The sequence below is a fragment of the Artibeus jamaicensis genome, unplaced genomic scaffold (genome assembly GCF_021234435.1).
Source record: "Artibeus jamaicensis isolate MK-2021 breed Jamaican fruit bat unplaced genomic scaffold, CSHL_Jam_final contig_384, whole genome shotgun sequence".
Taxonomy (NCBI): Eukaryota; Metazoa; Chordata; class Mammalia; order Chiroptera; family Phyllostomidae; genus Artibeus; species Artibeus jamaicensis.
The window spans coordinates 352,470-367,410 of record NW_026521810.1 but is presented as its reverse complement, the minus strand read 5'-3'; the positions used below and the strand labels follow the sequence as shown (position 1 = coordinate 367,410).

General features: G+C 37.6%; 1 protein-coding gene across 3 annotated transcripts in view; it reads left to right on the top strand.

Moving 5' to 3' along the window:
- The window catches only part of TBC1D8 (TBC1 domain family member 8), a 157,763-nt gene that overhangs the window by 68,651 nt on the left and 74,171 nt on the right, over positions 1–14,941 (top strand). For 2 of the 3 annotated variants that reach the window (XM_053664682.1, XM_053664681.1), the window contains exon 2: positions 11,091–11,201. The exons of the other annotated variant lie outside the window; for it this stretch is intronic. In XM_053664682.1, coding sequence (XP_053520657.1) covers positions 11,091–11,201 — 111 coding nt within the window. The remainder of the gene's footprint in view (positions 1–11,090; positions 11,202–14,941) is intronic. 3 annotated transcript variants of the gene reach the window in all.

Genomic DNA, 14,941 nt, shown 5'->3' with positions numbered 1-14,941 from the left:
TGTCACACCATGTCCTCTCTGCCTGGGCTCCCTGTCTCCACCCCTTCTACCATTGGGATGAATATTTCTTTAACTCCTTTAACAAAACTGTTGGACTTCCATACAGTTTGTTTTCTGGCAGTTTTGGTTGTATTTATTTTGAGATTAGTTGTGATCCTTCTTATGTTTGTACAAGGAGGCAAAGCTTGTCTTTCTATACCTCCATCTTGGCAGGAATTCTTTCTCTTTATTTTTATCATTGACACTATTGCAGATGTCAGTGTTGTCTCTCCTTTTGCTCTCCTCCTAATACTACACCATCTTGATTCCTGTAACTCTCTAGTAAGTCTTTAAAATGTATGAGTTCTCGACTTTGTTCTTCAGTATTGTTTTGGGTCTTCTAGGTAATTACCTTTTTATATAAACCTTAGAATTAATTTGTCAATATCTATAAAATAGCTTACTTGGTTTTTTTATTGGGATTGCATTGAATCTATAAATTAATCAAGATGCGATAAATTGTCATTTTCCATTCTTTTTAAAAATATTTTATTTATTTATTTTTAGAGAGAGGGGAAGAGAAGGAGAAAGAGTGGGAGAGAAACATCAGTGTGTGGTTGCCTCTCATGAGTCCCTTATGGGGGACCTGGCCTGCAACCCAGGAGTGTGCCCTGACTGGGAATCGAACTAGCAACCCTTTGCTTCATAGGCCTGTGCTCAATCCACTGGACTATACCAGCCAGGGCTCATTTTCCATTCTTGAATCTTCCAATTCATAAATATGTAATATCTCTTTAGTTAGATTTTGGATTTTTTTTAAAGAGAAGCATCTTTTTTTTTTTTTAGATTTTATTTATTTATTTTTAGAGGGAAAGGGAAGGAAAGAGGGAGAGAAATATTAATATATATTTGCCTCTCATGTATTCCCTGCTGGGAACTGGCCTGCAACCCAGGCATGTGCCCTGACTGGCAATTGAACCTCAGTCCTCTGGTTTTGAGGCCCGTGCTCAATCCACTGAGCTACACCAGCCAGGGCAGATTTTGGATTTTTTTTAAAACTTATTTTATTGTTGTTCAATTACAGTTGTCTGCATTTTCCCCCCACCACTCCCCCTCATTCTAGCCAAACCCACCTCCCTCTCTTGCTTCCACCATCACCCTTGGTCTTATCCATGTGTCCTTCACAGTAGTTCCTAAAAACCCTTACCCCCTCATTGTTCCCACTCTCCTCCTCACTGGCTATTGTTAAATAGTTCTTAAATTCAATATCTCTGGTTATATTTTGCTTGCTTTTTTCTTTTGTGATTATGTTCCAGATAGAGGTGAGATCATATGGTATTTGTCCCTCACCACCTGGCTTATTTCACATAGCAAAATGCTTTCCAGTTCCATCCATGCTGTGGCAAATGGTAGGAGCTCCTTTTTCTCTCTGCTGCATAGTATTTCATTGTATAAATGTACCATAGTTTTTTGACCCATTCATTTACTGATTGATGGGTACTTAGGTTGTTTCTAGAACTAGGCTATTGTAAATTGTGTTGCTATGAACATTGGGGTTCACTTTTGGATTGGTGTTTCAGGGCTCTTAGAATATAATCCCAGCACTAGAATTGCTGGGTCAAAAGGTAGTTCAATTTTTAGTTTTCTGAGGAAATTCGATACTGTTTTCCACAGTGGCTACACCAGTCTGCAACCCCCCAGTGGTGCACTAGGGCTCCCTTTTCTCCAAATCTTCTACAACACTTGTTTGTTAATTTGGTTATGATGACCATTCTGACCAGTATGGTGTAGTATCTCATTGTGGTTTTAATTTACATCTCTCTGATGGCTAGTGATGCTGAGCATCTTGTCGTGTGTCTCTGAGCCCTCTGTATGTCCTCTTTGGAGAAGTGTCTGTTCAAGTCCTTTGCCCATTTTTTAATTGTTTTTTTTTTTTGTCTTCCTGGAGTGGAGTCATGTGAGCTCTTTATTTTGGAGACCACATGTTTGTCTGAGGTATCTATCATTGGCATATATGTTTTCCCATATAGTTGGTTCTCTTTTCATTTTAATGCTGTTTTCTTCAGCCATACAGAAGCTTTTTAATTTGATGAGGTCTCATTTGTTTACTCTTTTTTTTTATGTCCCTTGCTTTATGAAACCAATCAGTGAGTATGTTGCTGCATAGAATGTCTGAGATTTTCCTGCTAATGTTTTCCTTTAGGACACTTACTGTGTCATGACTTATATTTAAGTCTTTTATGCACCTTGAATTTATTTTTGTGTATGCTGTAAGTTGGTGATCGAGTTTCATTTTTTTTGCATGTAGCTGTCCAGATCTCCCAACACCATTTGTTGAAGAGGCTATTTTTCCTCCTTTTAATGCTGCTGCCTCCTTTGTCAGATATTAATTGACTGTAGAGACTTGGATTTATTTCTGGGCTCTCTATTCGGTTCCATCGGTCCACATGTCTGTTCTTATGCCAGTACCAGGCTGTTTTGATTACAGTCACCTTGTTATACTACAGTTTGATATCAGGTATTGTGATCTTTCCTACTTTGTTCTTCTTTCTCAAAATTGCAGCAGCTATTCAGGGTCATTTATGGTTCCATATAAATTTCCAAAATGTTTGTTCTATATCTGTGATATATGCCATTGATACTTTAAAAGGTATTGCCTTGAGTCTGTAAATTACTTTGGTTAGTATGGACATTTTGATGATGTTAATTCTTCCAATTCACGAGCATTGTAAATGCTTCCAGTTGTTTGTGTCTTCCTTGATTTCTTTCCTCAGAGCTGTATAGTTTTCTGAGTACAGGTCTTTTACCTCCTTGGTTAGGTTTATTCCTAGGTGCTTTATTTTTCTTGTTGCTATATCAAATGGGATTTTTCCCCTGATTTCTGTTTCTGATATTTTATTGTTGGTATACAAAAGTGCCTTTGATTTCTGAATATTGAATTTGTATCCACTGTTTTGCCAAATTCATTTATTAGTTCAAGCAGTTTTTTGGCAGAGTCTATAGGATTTTCTGTGTACACTATCGTGTCATCTGCAAACAATGACAGTTACAGTTTTGCTTCCTCTTTTCCAATTGGATGCCTTTTATTTCTTTTACCTGTCTGATTGCTGTGCCTAGGACTTCTAGTACTATGTTGAATAGGAGTGGAAAAGTAGACAACCTTGTCTTGTTCCTGATCTTAGTGGGAAAAGTTTTTGCCCATTGAGTATGTTGGCTGTAGGTCTCTCATATATGGCCTTTATTATGTTGAGGAATGCTCTTCTATTCCTACTTTGCTGAGTGTTTTTATCATAAATGGGTGCTGTATCTTCTTATCAAATGCTTTTGCTGCATTATTATATGATCATGTGATTTTTATCTTTAAAATAATTTAAATATATTTTACTGATTATGCTACTACAGTTATCCCATTTCCCCCGTTCACTCCCCTCCATCCTGTACACCACTTCCCAGACACATTCCCTGCCTTTAGTTCATGTCCATGGGTCGTACATGTAAATTCTTTGGCTTCTACATTTCCTATACTGTTCTTACTCTCCCCCTGTCTATTTTCTACGTACCATCTATGCTACCTATTTCCTGTATTTTTTCCTTCTCCTCCCTTCCACTTCCCTGTTGGTAACCCTCCATGTGATCTCCGTTTCTGTGGTTCCGTTCCCATTCTAGTTGCTTACTTAGTTTCCTTTCGTTTTTGTTTTAGGTGTGGTTTTTTAATAATTGTGAGTTTGCTGTTATTTTACTGTACATGTTTTTTATCTTCTTGTTCTTAGATAAATACCTTTAACATTTCATATAATAAGGGCTTGGTGATGATGAACTTGAATCTGATCTTATCTGAGAAGCACTTTATCTGCCCTTCCAGTCTAAATGAAAGCTTTGCTGGATAGAGCAATCTTGGATGCAGGTCCTTGTCTTTCATGACTTCAAATACTTTCCAGCCCCTTCTCACTTTGCTACAAGCCCTCCCTGTGCGCCTGTTTCCACCCCTCCTACCAGTCTGGATGAATGTGTCTTCTTTAACTCCTTGGTTGTCAGACTTCCATACAGTTCAGTACTGTGTCAGTTCTGGTTATTTTTTGTTTTTATATTGTCGTTGTCCTTCTTTTGGTTGTGCAAGGAGGCACAGTGTGTCTACCTATGCCTCCATCTTGGCTGCAAGTAGGATCTTTTGTTTTCTTTATGTGATGTATTACGTTTACTGATTTGCAAATATTGTGCCATCCTTGCATCCCTGGGATGAATCCCACTGGTCATGGTGTATGATCTTTTCAACGTATTGCTGGATGCAGTTTGCCAGTATTTTGTTGAGGATTTTAGTGTCTATGTTCATCAGCGAAATTGGCCTGAAGTTTTTTTTCTTTCTTGTGTATTTATCTGGTTTGGGGATTAGGATAATGCTGGCTTCATAAAAAGAGTTTGGGATTCTTCCAACTTCTTGGGTTTTTAGGAATAGTCTGTGAAGAATAGGGGTTAGCTCTTCCTTAAATGCTTTGTAGAATTCTCCTGTGAAACCATCTGGTCCAGGGTTTCTATATGTTGGGAGTTTTTTTGTTCTTGCTTCAATTTCATCATGTGTATTGGTCTGTTTAGGCTTTCTGCTTTTTCTTCATTGAGTTTTGGAAGATTAGATTTTTCTAGGTTTGTCTATTTCACCTAGGTTTTCAAATTTCTTCGCCAATAGTTCTTTGTAGTAACTTCTTACAATCCTTTGTATGTCTGTGGAATCAGTTGTAATCTCTCTTCTTTCATTTCTGACTGTGTTTATTTGGATCCTCTCTCTTTTTTCTCTTGATGAGTCTGCTTCAAGGCATGTTGATTTTGTTTATTTTTCAAAGAATCATCTCCGGGTTTATTGATCCTTAGAATTGTGCTTTTAATCTATATGTCATTTAATTCTGCTCTGATCTTGGTTATTTCCTTCCTTCTATTTGCTCTGGGCTGTCTTTGTTGTTGTTTCTTCAGTTCTTATAGGCATAGGGTCAGGTTGTTTATTTGAAATGTTTCTGTCTTTTTCAGATAGGCCTGTATCACTGTAAACTTCTGTCTCAGGCCTGCCTTAGCTGTGTCCCATAAGTTTTGGATTGTTGTGAGTTCTTTTTCATTTGTTTCTAGAAACTTCTGGTGTCTTCCCTAATCTCATTCTTGACCCATTTATTGTTTAATAGCATGATATTCAATCTCCCTGATTTTGCATGTTTTGGCTTTTTTTGGGGGGGGGGGAGTTGGCTTCTAGTTCCAGTCCCTTGTGATCTGAGAAAATGCTTGGTATGATTTCAGTCTCTTGAATTTATTGAATCTTATTTTGTGTCCTGTCATGTGATCTCTTTTTGAAAGTGTTCCATGTGCATTTGAAAAGAATGTGTATTTAGCTTTTTTGGGGATGAAGGGCTCTATATATATCAGTTAAGTCCATTTCATGTAGGGCATTGTTCAATGCCACAGTATCATTGTCAATATTTTGTTTGCGAGATCTGTCCATTTGTTATAGTGGGGTGTTAAAATCCCCTACTATAATTGTGTTGCTGTCAATATCTTTCTTGAAGTCCTGTAAGATTTTCTTTATGTATTTGGATGCTCCTATGTTGTGTGTATATATATTTATGATGTTAATGTCTTCTTGGTGGATTCTTCCCTTGAGTATTATAAAGTGACTTCCTGAGTCTCTCTTTATGGCCTTTTTTTTTTGTAGTCTAATTTGTCTGATATGAGTATTGTTACCTCGGCTTTTTTTTCCTGTCCATTTGCTTGAGAAATTTGTTTCCATCCCTTCACTGTCAGTCTCTGTAGGTCTTTTGTTCTGCGGTGGGCCTCTTGTAGGCAGCATATGTGTGGGTCATGCTTCCTTATCCATTCAGCTATTCTATGTCTTTTGATTGGAGCATTTAATCCATTTACGTTTAAGATTATTATTGATAGGTACTTATTCATTGCCATTTTTGTATCTGTGTTCCTCTCTGTCTCTTTTCCTTCCTTTCCTTAAAGCATTCCCTTTAGCATTTCTTGCAGAGCTGGTTTGATGGAGGTGTATTCTTTTAGACCTCTTTTGTCTTGGAAGCTCCTTATTTGACCTTCTATCTTGATTGAGAGCCTTACTGGGCAAAGTAGCCTTGGTTGCCAGCCTCTCCTTCTCATTACTTGGAGCATTTCTTGCCATTCTGTTCTGGATTGGAATGTTTGCATTGAGAAGTCAGCAGCTAACCTTATTGGGGCTCCCTTGTATGTTATTTCCTGTTTCTGCCATGCTTCATTTAAGATTCTGTCTTTGTCTTAGAATTTTGCCATTTTAATGATGATGTGTCTTGAAATGGGCCTCTTTGGGTTCCTCTTGATTTGGACACTCTTGTTTCTTGGATTTGTGTGACTTTTTCTCTCATCAAAAATAGGGGAGTTTTTTATCATTAGTTTTTCAAATAGGTTTGGTATCCCTTGCTGTTCTTCTTTTCCTGCTCGTATCCCTGTTATACGTATATTATTACCTTTTACATTGTCCTGCATTTTCCTTAATCCTCCTTTGTATTTTCTGATCTTCTTTTCCTTTTCTTGCTGTATCTCTTTTTTTTTCTACCTTGTCTTCCAGCTCACTGATCCAATCTTCTGCCTCATTGATCCTGCTTTTGATCCTTTTCACTGTGTTCTTCAGTTCAGAACTTGTATTCTTTATTTCCTCTTGGCTCTTGTTGATAGTTTCTATTTTCTCTTTCATGTTGATATAGTTTGCAGTGAGTTCATTGTAGCTCCCCTTTAGTTTCTTGTAGCTCATTGTGAGCTCTTTGAACTTCCTGATAACCAGTGCTTTGAATTCAGTACCTGATAGTTGACTTGCCTCTGTTTCATTTAGCATTAATTCTGAGGCTTCCTCTTTCCTTTCATTCGGGGATTGTTTCTTTTTCTTCCCATTATTTGTGAGACTCTTCTTGTTAGCTTCTGTTTCTTAAATTGATCTGTCCTGATTTCCTTTGTTTCTAGTGTGAACTTCTATGGTAGAAGACTTGTGAGATTCAGTGGTGCAGTCTTTATCTTCTGAGCTGGTCTGGGGCTGTCATTTATGTTGGCTCTCTGTATGTCTTTGGGATTTGATTGTTGTTAGTTCTGTCTTTGGTGGGTCCTTTCCTCCACCTTGTTAACTGAGGCTTACTCCATCCACCATGTCTTGTAGGCTATTGTGCAGGTGTGGACAGGTTGTGTTGAAGCTGTTTCTTCTGTGTGTATGAGGTTTTGAGTCTTGTCTCTTGCTCTTATTCAGTTGATTTATCTGGGTAATTTCTCCACCATTTAATTGTATTTGCAGGTTGGTGGTGGTTTGCTGTTAGTGTGGCTTCCACTCCCTCCTTCACCTTCTTTCATTATTTCTGTTGGTGGTTCCTTTGTTGGTGGGTTTGTTCTACCAGCAGTGTACTGGTGTTCATAGCTCCCACCTACTCATGCTTAATGATCACAGTAACAGCTGTCAAAAAAAAGTTCAACTGAGTAAATTTGAAGATGTAATTGGCTTATGAAGTAATCCATTAGTCTTGCATCTCTTGCAAGAATCAGGCAGCATCCCTTCTGGCAAGGAGGAGTCTTTGATTTTCTTTATCAAGAAATCGATAAAAGTTTTTTGTGTCTAGATCCTACACATCTTGTTTTTTTGAATTCCACCTACTAAAAATCTCATTTGTTATTATCAGTGGTGTTAATTTTTTTTGAAGTCCCAATTACTCATTGCTGGTATGTAGGAAAGTAATTGTCAGGTTAATCTTGTGTACTACAACCTTTTTATACTTACTTATTAGTTCTGTAAATTTTTTTTAATTTTTTAAAATTTATTTAGTTATTTTTCAAGTACAGTTTTCTTTTGTCAATTTCTCCCATCCCAACCCCCCCCCCCCGGCCCCATCTCCCCTAATTCTGTAAATTTTTTTGATGGTGGTGAGTCTTTTGGATTTTTCCATGAAGACAAGTGTGTCATCTGTGAACAAACACAGTTTTATTTCTTTCTCTCCTTCTATGTACCTTTTATTTCCTCCTCTTTTTTAATAATTTTTAAATTTATTTTTAGAGACAGGGGAAGGGAAGGGAAGGAGAGAGAAACCTGAATTGGTTGCATCTGAAATGGGCCCTGACCAGGAACTGAACCCAAAATCTAGGTCATGACTGAGAATTAAACTGGTGATCTTTCACTTTGTGGGATGATGCTCAACCAACTGAGCCACACAGGGTAGGGCTCCTCCTCTTGTCTTACTGCATTAGCTACCATTTTCATATGATGTTGAATACTTATTTCTGTTCCTCATCTTAGCATGAAAGTATCCAGTTTGTCATTATTAAATATCATCTTATCTATAGAGTTTTTGTAGATATGCCTTTTGAAGCTAAAGAAGTTCTTGATTTCTCGTCCGGGTAAAGTTTTTTAAAATTATGTATGGGTGTTAGATTTTACCAAATGGTTTTTCTGCATGAATTGATATGATTATGTGATTTTCTTCTTTAGCTTATTGATGTGATATATATAATATACCTTGATTGATTTTGAAATATTGAACCAGTTTTGCATACCTGGATTAGTCCCATTGGTTCATGGTGTATAATTCTCTTTGTATATTATTGGATTCAGTTAGCTAATATTTTATTGAGGATTTTTTTTGTTTTGGAATTTTCACCTGATGCCATGTTCATCAGTCTTTGAGAGAGTAGGAGAGGGAGGGAGGGGGGTGATGTAAGGAGGAGGAGGTGGAAAGAGAGAGAGACATTGATGTAAGAGGAAACATCAATTAGTTGCCTCTGTACACATCCCAATCGGGGTTGAACCTGCATACAACTTTTGTATGTACCCTTGACCAATAACTGAACCTGCACTCTTTTGATGTACAGGATGATGCTTCAACCAGCTAAGCCACCCAGCCAGAGCTATTGAGGATTTTTACACAGGAGATATTAGTTTGTAGTTTTCCTTTATTATAATATCTTTATCTGGATTTGGTATTAGGATAATGCTGGTCTTATAAAATGAGGTAGGAAGTGTTCTGTCTGCTTTTGTTTGTTTGATTTTTGGAAGAGATTATGGAGATTATTTTCATGTGTTCCTTAACATTTGGTAGAACTCACCATTGAAACCATCTATACCTGGTGTTTTCTCTTTTTTATTTTTTGGCAGGCAACTAATTGGTTCAGTTTTTAAAATAGTATAGGCTTATTTAAAAGGTTTATTTCTCCTTGTATGAGTTTTGGTAATTTGTGTCTTTCAAGGATTTGGTCCATTTCATGTAAGTTATCAAATTTGTGGCACGGAGTTGTTAATAGTATTTATCTTTTTTTCTAATTTATTGATTTTGGAGGGAAAGAAACATCAATTTATTTTTCCACTTGTTTATGTATTCATTGGTCCTTTTATGTGCTTTGACTGGGGATCAAACCTACAGCCTTGGCTTTATGGGGACAATGCTTAAACCAACTGAGCTACTCAGCCTGGGCCATTCATTGTATTTATTATCCTTTTACTATTAATAGTGATGACTCCCTTCCTTAATTTCTGATATTAGCAGTTGGAGCTCCTCTCCAATTTTTTACATTAGTGTAAATAGAGGTTTATCAATTTAATTGATCTTTTCAAAGAAACAGCTTTTGATTAATTTTTCTTTATATTTTTATTATTTTTTCTTTATATTTTTGTTTTCAATTTTATTGATTCTTTTCAATTTTTATGATTTTCCTTCTCCTTTTTTAGGATCAAATTACTCTTTTTCGTATAATTTCCTATAGAAGAAACTTATATTACTGATATTTAGTTCCTTCTTTATGCATCTATTGCTATAAAATTTCCCTCTACTCACTGCTTTCGTTCAGTCACGTATATTTTTGTAAGTTGCACTTTCATTTTTATTAAGTTCAGATATTTAAAAGCTCTTCTTGAGACTTCTTTGACCCAGGTGTTATTTGGAAGTGTGATCAATCTCTATATATTTGGGGATTTTCCAGTGATCTTTCTGTTATTAATTTCCAGTTTAACTCCATGAGAACATACTTGATGCTCAAATTGTGTAATATTTGGCCAGTGGAAGCCCCTTCAAGTTGCCTTCTGTATCCTTTGGACATGTCTCCTTTATTCTTTATACTTCCTGGTAGAATAAAATAATACAAGTTCATCTTGTACTTTTCCTGCTCCAGCCCTTGACCATTTTTCCAAGGAGCACTGGTTCCTCCAATAAGGCATGGTACTTATTTGTTTTTAAATTTTATTTATTTATTTTTAGAGAGAGAGAAGGAGCAAGAGAGGGAGAAACATATTGATGTGTGAGAGAAACATTGATCGGTTGCTTCTTGCACTCTCCCAACAGGTAACTTGGGCTATAACCTAGGCATGTGCCCTGACTGGAATCAAACCTGTAACCTTTTGGTTTTCAGCATGAAGCCCAAACCACTGAGCCACACCAGTCAGGATATAAGGAATGGTATTTAAAAGCCAAAATCTGGGAGCAAGTTGTGTTCACTGCTAAAAGGATGCTTGCTTGGAGAAACTCTCAGTGGACAGAGCTAGGGACTATATGTCTGTTATGTATATATGTATGCATCATGTGTACACAGACGTATTCATTGACATGTTGCCTATTTTTCTTTTTATACAAATCTACTGTATAAAAATGAGTTAACCTCCAACTGGGTCTAGTATGTCCAACTGCTATCTTAATGCCACGAGGTTCCTTCTAGTTTCTTTCCATATTTGCAACTTCTTTTTCCAACACTGAGAAACCTGACTGCTGTTATTCTTAATATATTCACTTATCTGATTAATCCTTCTGTTGCTACCACTGTTCCCTCCCTGGCGGGTGCCTTCCTCATGTTATTTAGGCTCCAACTGCCCGTACACCTCATGCCCTACAACAATCTTGATCTGTCCCTTTTAATGACTTTAAAAGGAGGAAAGGGTGCATGGTTTTGTGTAACAATTATACCTTAGGCTGCTTAGTTTTTGCCTTTTTACTGGTTTGCTTCTGAATTATAAATGATTGAGGGGTTTTAAAAGCCATCTGCTGGATAAAGGGGCTACTACTTTAATACGAAATCTGAGTAGGTTAGCTGCTTGGCTGAGTTAGTCCTTGTACTTAGAGGCGCCCTTTCTTTTCTTTCTTTTGAAGGTCGCCTGGTAGGTGCTCTAGACGCAGTGCTGGATTCCAGTGCACGGGTGGCTCCATTTCGAATTCTGCTTCAAGTTCCTGGGTCCCAGGTTTATTTTCCTATAGCATGTGGTAAGTTCCTGACTGGATCCAATGTTTACTGGGCCATAGCCAGGGGTGATTTTTGTTCCAGTTGGAATCTTCAAACCTTAAGATCTGAGCATGCATGCTAGTGGAGCTTGAAGGTAACTCCTTCGAGAGCCTCATCTGATCTTTTGAACTCTTTTTTTTTAAATCATCAAAAGTACATAAGTGCAATAAGCTTGGACAACTTACCTGGGGCATGCCAGGCTTTTGAGTGGTATGTTGTTCCAGGCTGCTGTATATTGTTGACTATGAATTGAGCCATTTGCTTCTTACTCTTGTGTCTAACCTAAACGTGATCCTAGGTGCATATATCTATTGTGATGGGGAAAATATCTGTGTCTGACATGGGGCAGCCCACACTCCCTTGTTCCACATGTGCATTGAATTATTGGCTGCTAGGCACTATGGTAATTTAGGTATCCCTTCTCATCCTATCCATTCGGGGTCAGTCCCTCCTGTAGGCACCCACCAGTGCTCCCCCTCACCACTCAAGTGTCTCAGAAGCCAGGAATCCTCATCTGAGAAGGCCCTTTTATTAAAAACCAAAATGAAGAGATACCTTTTTTATTACACAAATAGTAAGTGTTCACTTTCCAGAAATTAAAAAATAGGTCAGATAAAAGGAAAAACAAATCATCTATAACCCTTTATCCATTGTGAATCACTCTTCTGTCTATATCTCTGCATATACACAGAATTTCTTTGGTTTTGCTTTTTCTTTTAAAATACTACTGTAGACTTGCATTGTCACCTCACATTCTTTTGTAATATTGGATTCTTTTTTCAGGGAAAAACATAAAAAGAGGAATATTATCATCTATATACACCATCTATTACTAACTGCTGTTAACATATCAGCATGTTTCCTTTTGAGTTCTTTATGTTTTGTTTTTTAAATTAAGACAAACTTAGTTTGTATTTGCATAAAATGATAAAAATGGTGCATGTTCACTATAAAGACAACAATTAACATTGAAAGGCACAAAGCAGAAATGATCCCTGGTTCCACATCCTAGCTATTTCAGGTGACCTCTGGTCATACTGGGCTCCCATCATTTCTGACAGTTTTATAATGCATTTAGACAGTACAAGGATAGCTATGGAGAAGGATAGAAGTGCCTTTATAAAAATGCAGCTTGTTTGACAGTGCTATTTTCTCATAAAAGTATTAAGGTTTTACTTGATTTCAATAAAAGCAAAGCAACAGTGAAGCTAAAGAAATATTAACTTCAGATAAATGTTTAACATGAGAGAACTTATTTTCTAAACAGTTCATTTACGCGCGATATTTTTGAAAGCATTACAAAGTTAGAATTGTGGCTTTTTAGAAGAAAGTTTCAGTGTTGGCAGTGTTCACCAACTCCCTATTCCAAAGGACAAGGAAGCCAGCATTCTTCTCCTCCCTGGCTTCTCTGATTTCTTGTTTTGAAAAGTTCCGTTATTAATTTTGTGTTATAATTTCATTCTGTTCTGAACCAGACTTTTTCCATCATTGTCTGACTCAGTCTTCTATTTAAATTAAATTAATGATTCCACTCAGGTATATTTTATATAGGCTCATCTCTTCATTGGCTAGATTCTTGTTGTCTTCCTCCGATAATAATAATTCATATTTGCGAATATTTGTCCCTTGATTTTGAACTTGGATGACACCATGGCTGGCTATGATGGTCTCTGGCCATATATTAGAGCTTGTTGGCTGTGGCTCTGGTGTCTTTCAGTGTTTAACATGGCAGTGGGAAAAACCTCAGGTTGATCTGATTCTATTCCCCCTTTTGGGTTGTGTGCTTATTGTTGAAGTTTAGTAACATGGTTATGATTTGTTACTTTCTTGAGGACATTGTGTTAAATTTTTCTGGAACTCGATGTGCTTGTTCAATATGCAGATTTATTTATTTAATTCAGGAATTTTCTTATATGATTCTGTGTATGTATTATATTTTAAGTGCATATTCCATTTATTAAATTCTCCACATCAAGAGTACTTCATGTTGTGATCTCACCTATGAGTAGAACCTAATTAACAAAACAAACAAGGAAGCAAAATATAACCAGAAACATTGAAATTAAGAACAATCTGACAGTAACCAGAAGGGATTTGAGAGGGGATAATGGGGAGAAAAGAGGGAAGAGTTTTCAGGAACATCTATAAAGGACACATGGACAAAACCAAAGGGGGGATTAGGATCAGGGGTGGACAGTGCGATGGCTGGGGTTGGGGGAGTGGTAGGGGGAAAATGGAGACAACTGTACTTAACAATAAAAAAGTTAAATAAATAAAATCTTTTAAAAATACTTTATGGTGGATAGATTTGGTCTGCTTTTCAGTGCTTGCTGATTTTCTTTATCTGTCATTTTCAGTTGCACTCTCCATGCTGTTCATAACTCTTTCCTCTGAGTTAATAATTCAGTTTTTAGATGTGTGTTCCACACTTTGCTGCTTTAAAGTTACTATTAATTTTGTTGTCATGTTGTCTTGATCCTCGATTCATTTCCTTAGGTCTCTAATCTTCCCTTTCATCTCTGTAATTTCACCATCTCACCTCTTAGCTCATTTTATTCTTGTTCTTATGTTGTTTGAGAGCATGAAGCATTTGTGAGAATTTCCTGTGCTTGCTTGAGTGTTCCTTTTTCTTCTAGGACAGAATCTCCTGAATACCTTGTTCTCATGTTGCTGTTCAGTGTTTTGCTTGGAGCACTGTGTGTTTCCCCTCATCTTGGTCATGTTTGAATATTGTTACCCCAGAACCAACTCTATGTTATTTGTGCTAATATAGTGAGTGTGACTTTTAAACTTGTTTTGGGGACAGAAAAGAGGACTGGTGTATTGTTGGACTGAACATGGGATATTGAGGGGGCAAGACCCTGTCTCTTTCTCCCATTTCTCCCCTATTTCTCTCCTCTCACTCTGCCCAGGCAAAAGAGTTGGTCTTGCTCTGAACAGGCTTTTGTTGGGGATACTTGGATTTTTGTCTCCTCACTAGATTGGCTTCTGGTGAGTCAGCAGTGTGGGGACTCTTCTTAGTTCCTGAGTCGTTGTATCCTAGGACATGGACAGTAGCCCCTCGGGGCTCCTGGAGCACCTTAAAACCACAGTGATACAATGTAGTTCTCAATGGCTACATAGTATCCACCCTTATATCTATAGCCTAATTTACTCAACCAGTCCTTTATTAGCTACTTAATTGTTTCTTTGTGGGGGTGACTTTCCTCGAAAGTCCCCCCAGCCGCCATGGATGAGAGTGAACATGACAGAGATATGATGTGATCTGCTTCCAGAGGAGAGGTGGCCAGTTTCCCAGAGGAAAAAGGTTGTGAACAATGACAGTTTCTCAGGGGAAAAAGGCGTTGAGCCCCCTCTTCCAGGGGTTTTTATTGGGTTGTAATACACAGGAATACAGGGAAGCAAGGATCAAACAATAGATAACATTTCAAAGAAATCTGAGGGCTTACTATGAGTCTGAGTCTGTCAGGAAGGGGGTTTTAGGGTTTCCTGCTCGAACTCTTAACATATGAATGAAAGCACTCTTAGCAGAGAAGATTTCACAGGTTTATCAGGAAGTCTCTGTGATGCCAGATTTTTCCCCAGGACACGCTCTAGCAAGGCAAGGAGCTGCACCCCTCCCCATCAGGTATTCAGGCTTAAGGGGATTAAAGCCAGGAAGAGCTTCTCCCAGAGAACATGGGGACTCAGGATTTGTCAAGACCAGGGGGGAGAGTCTATT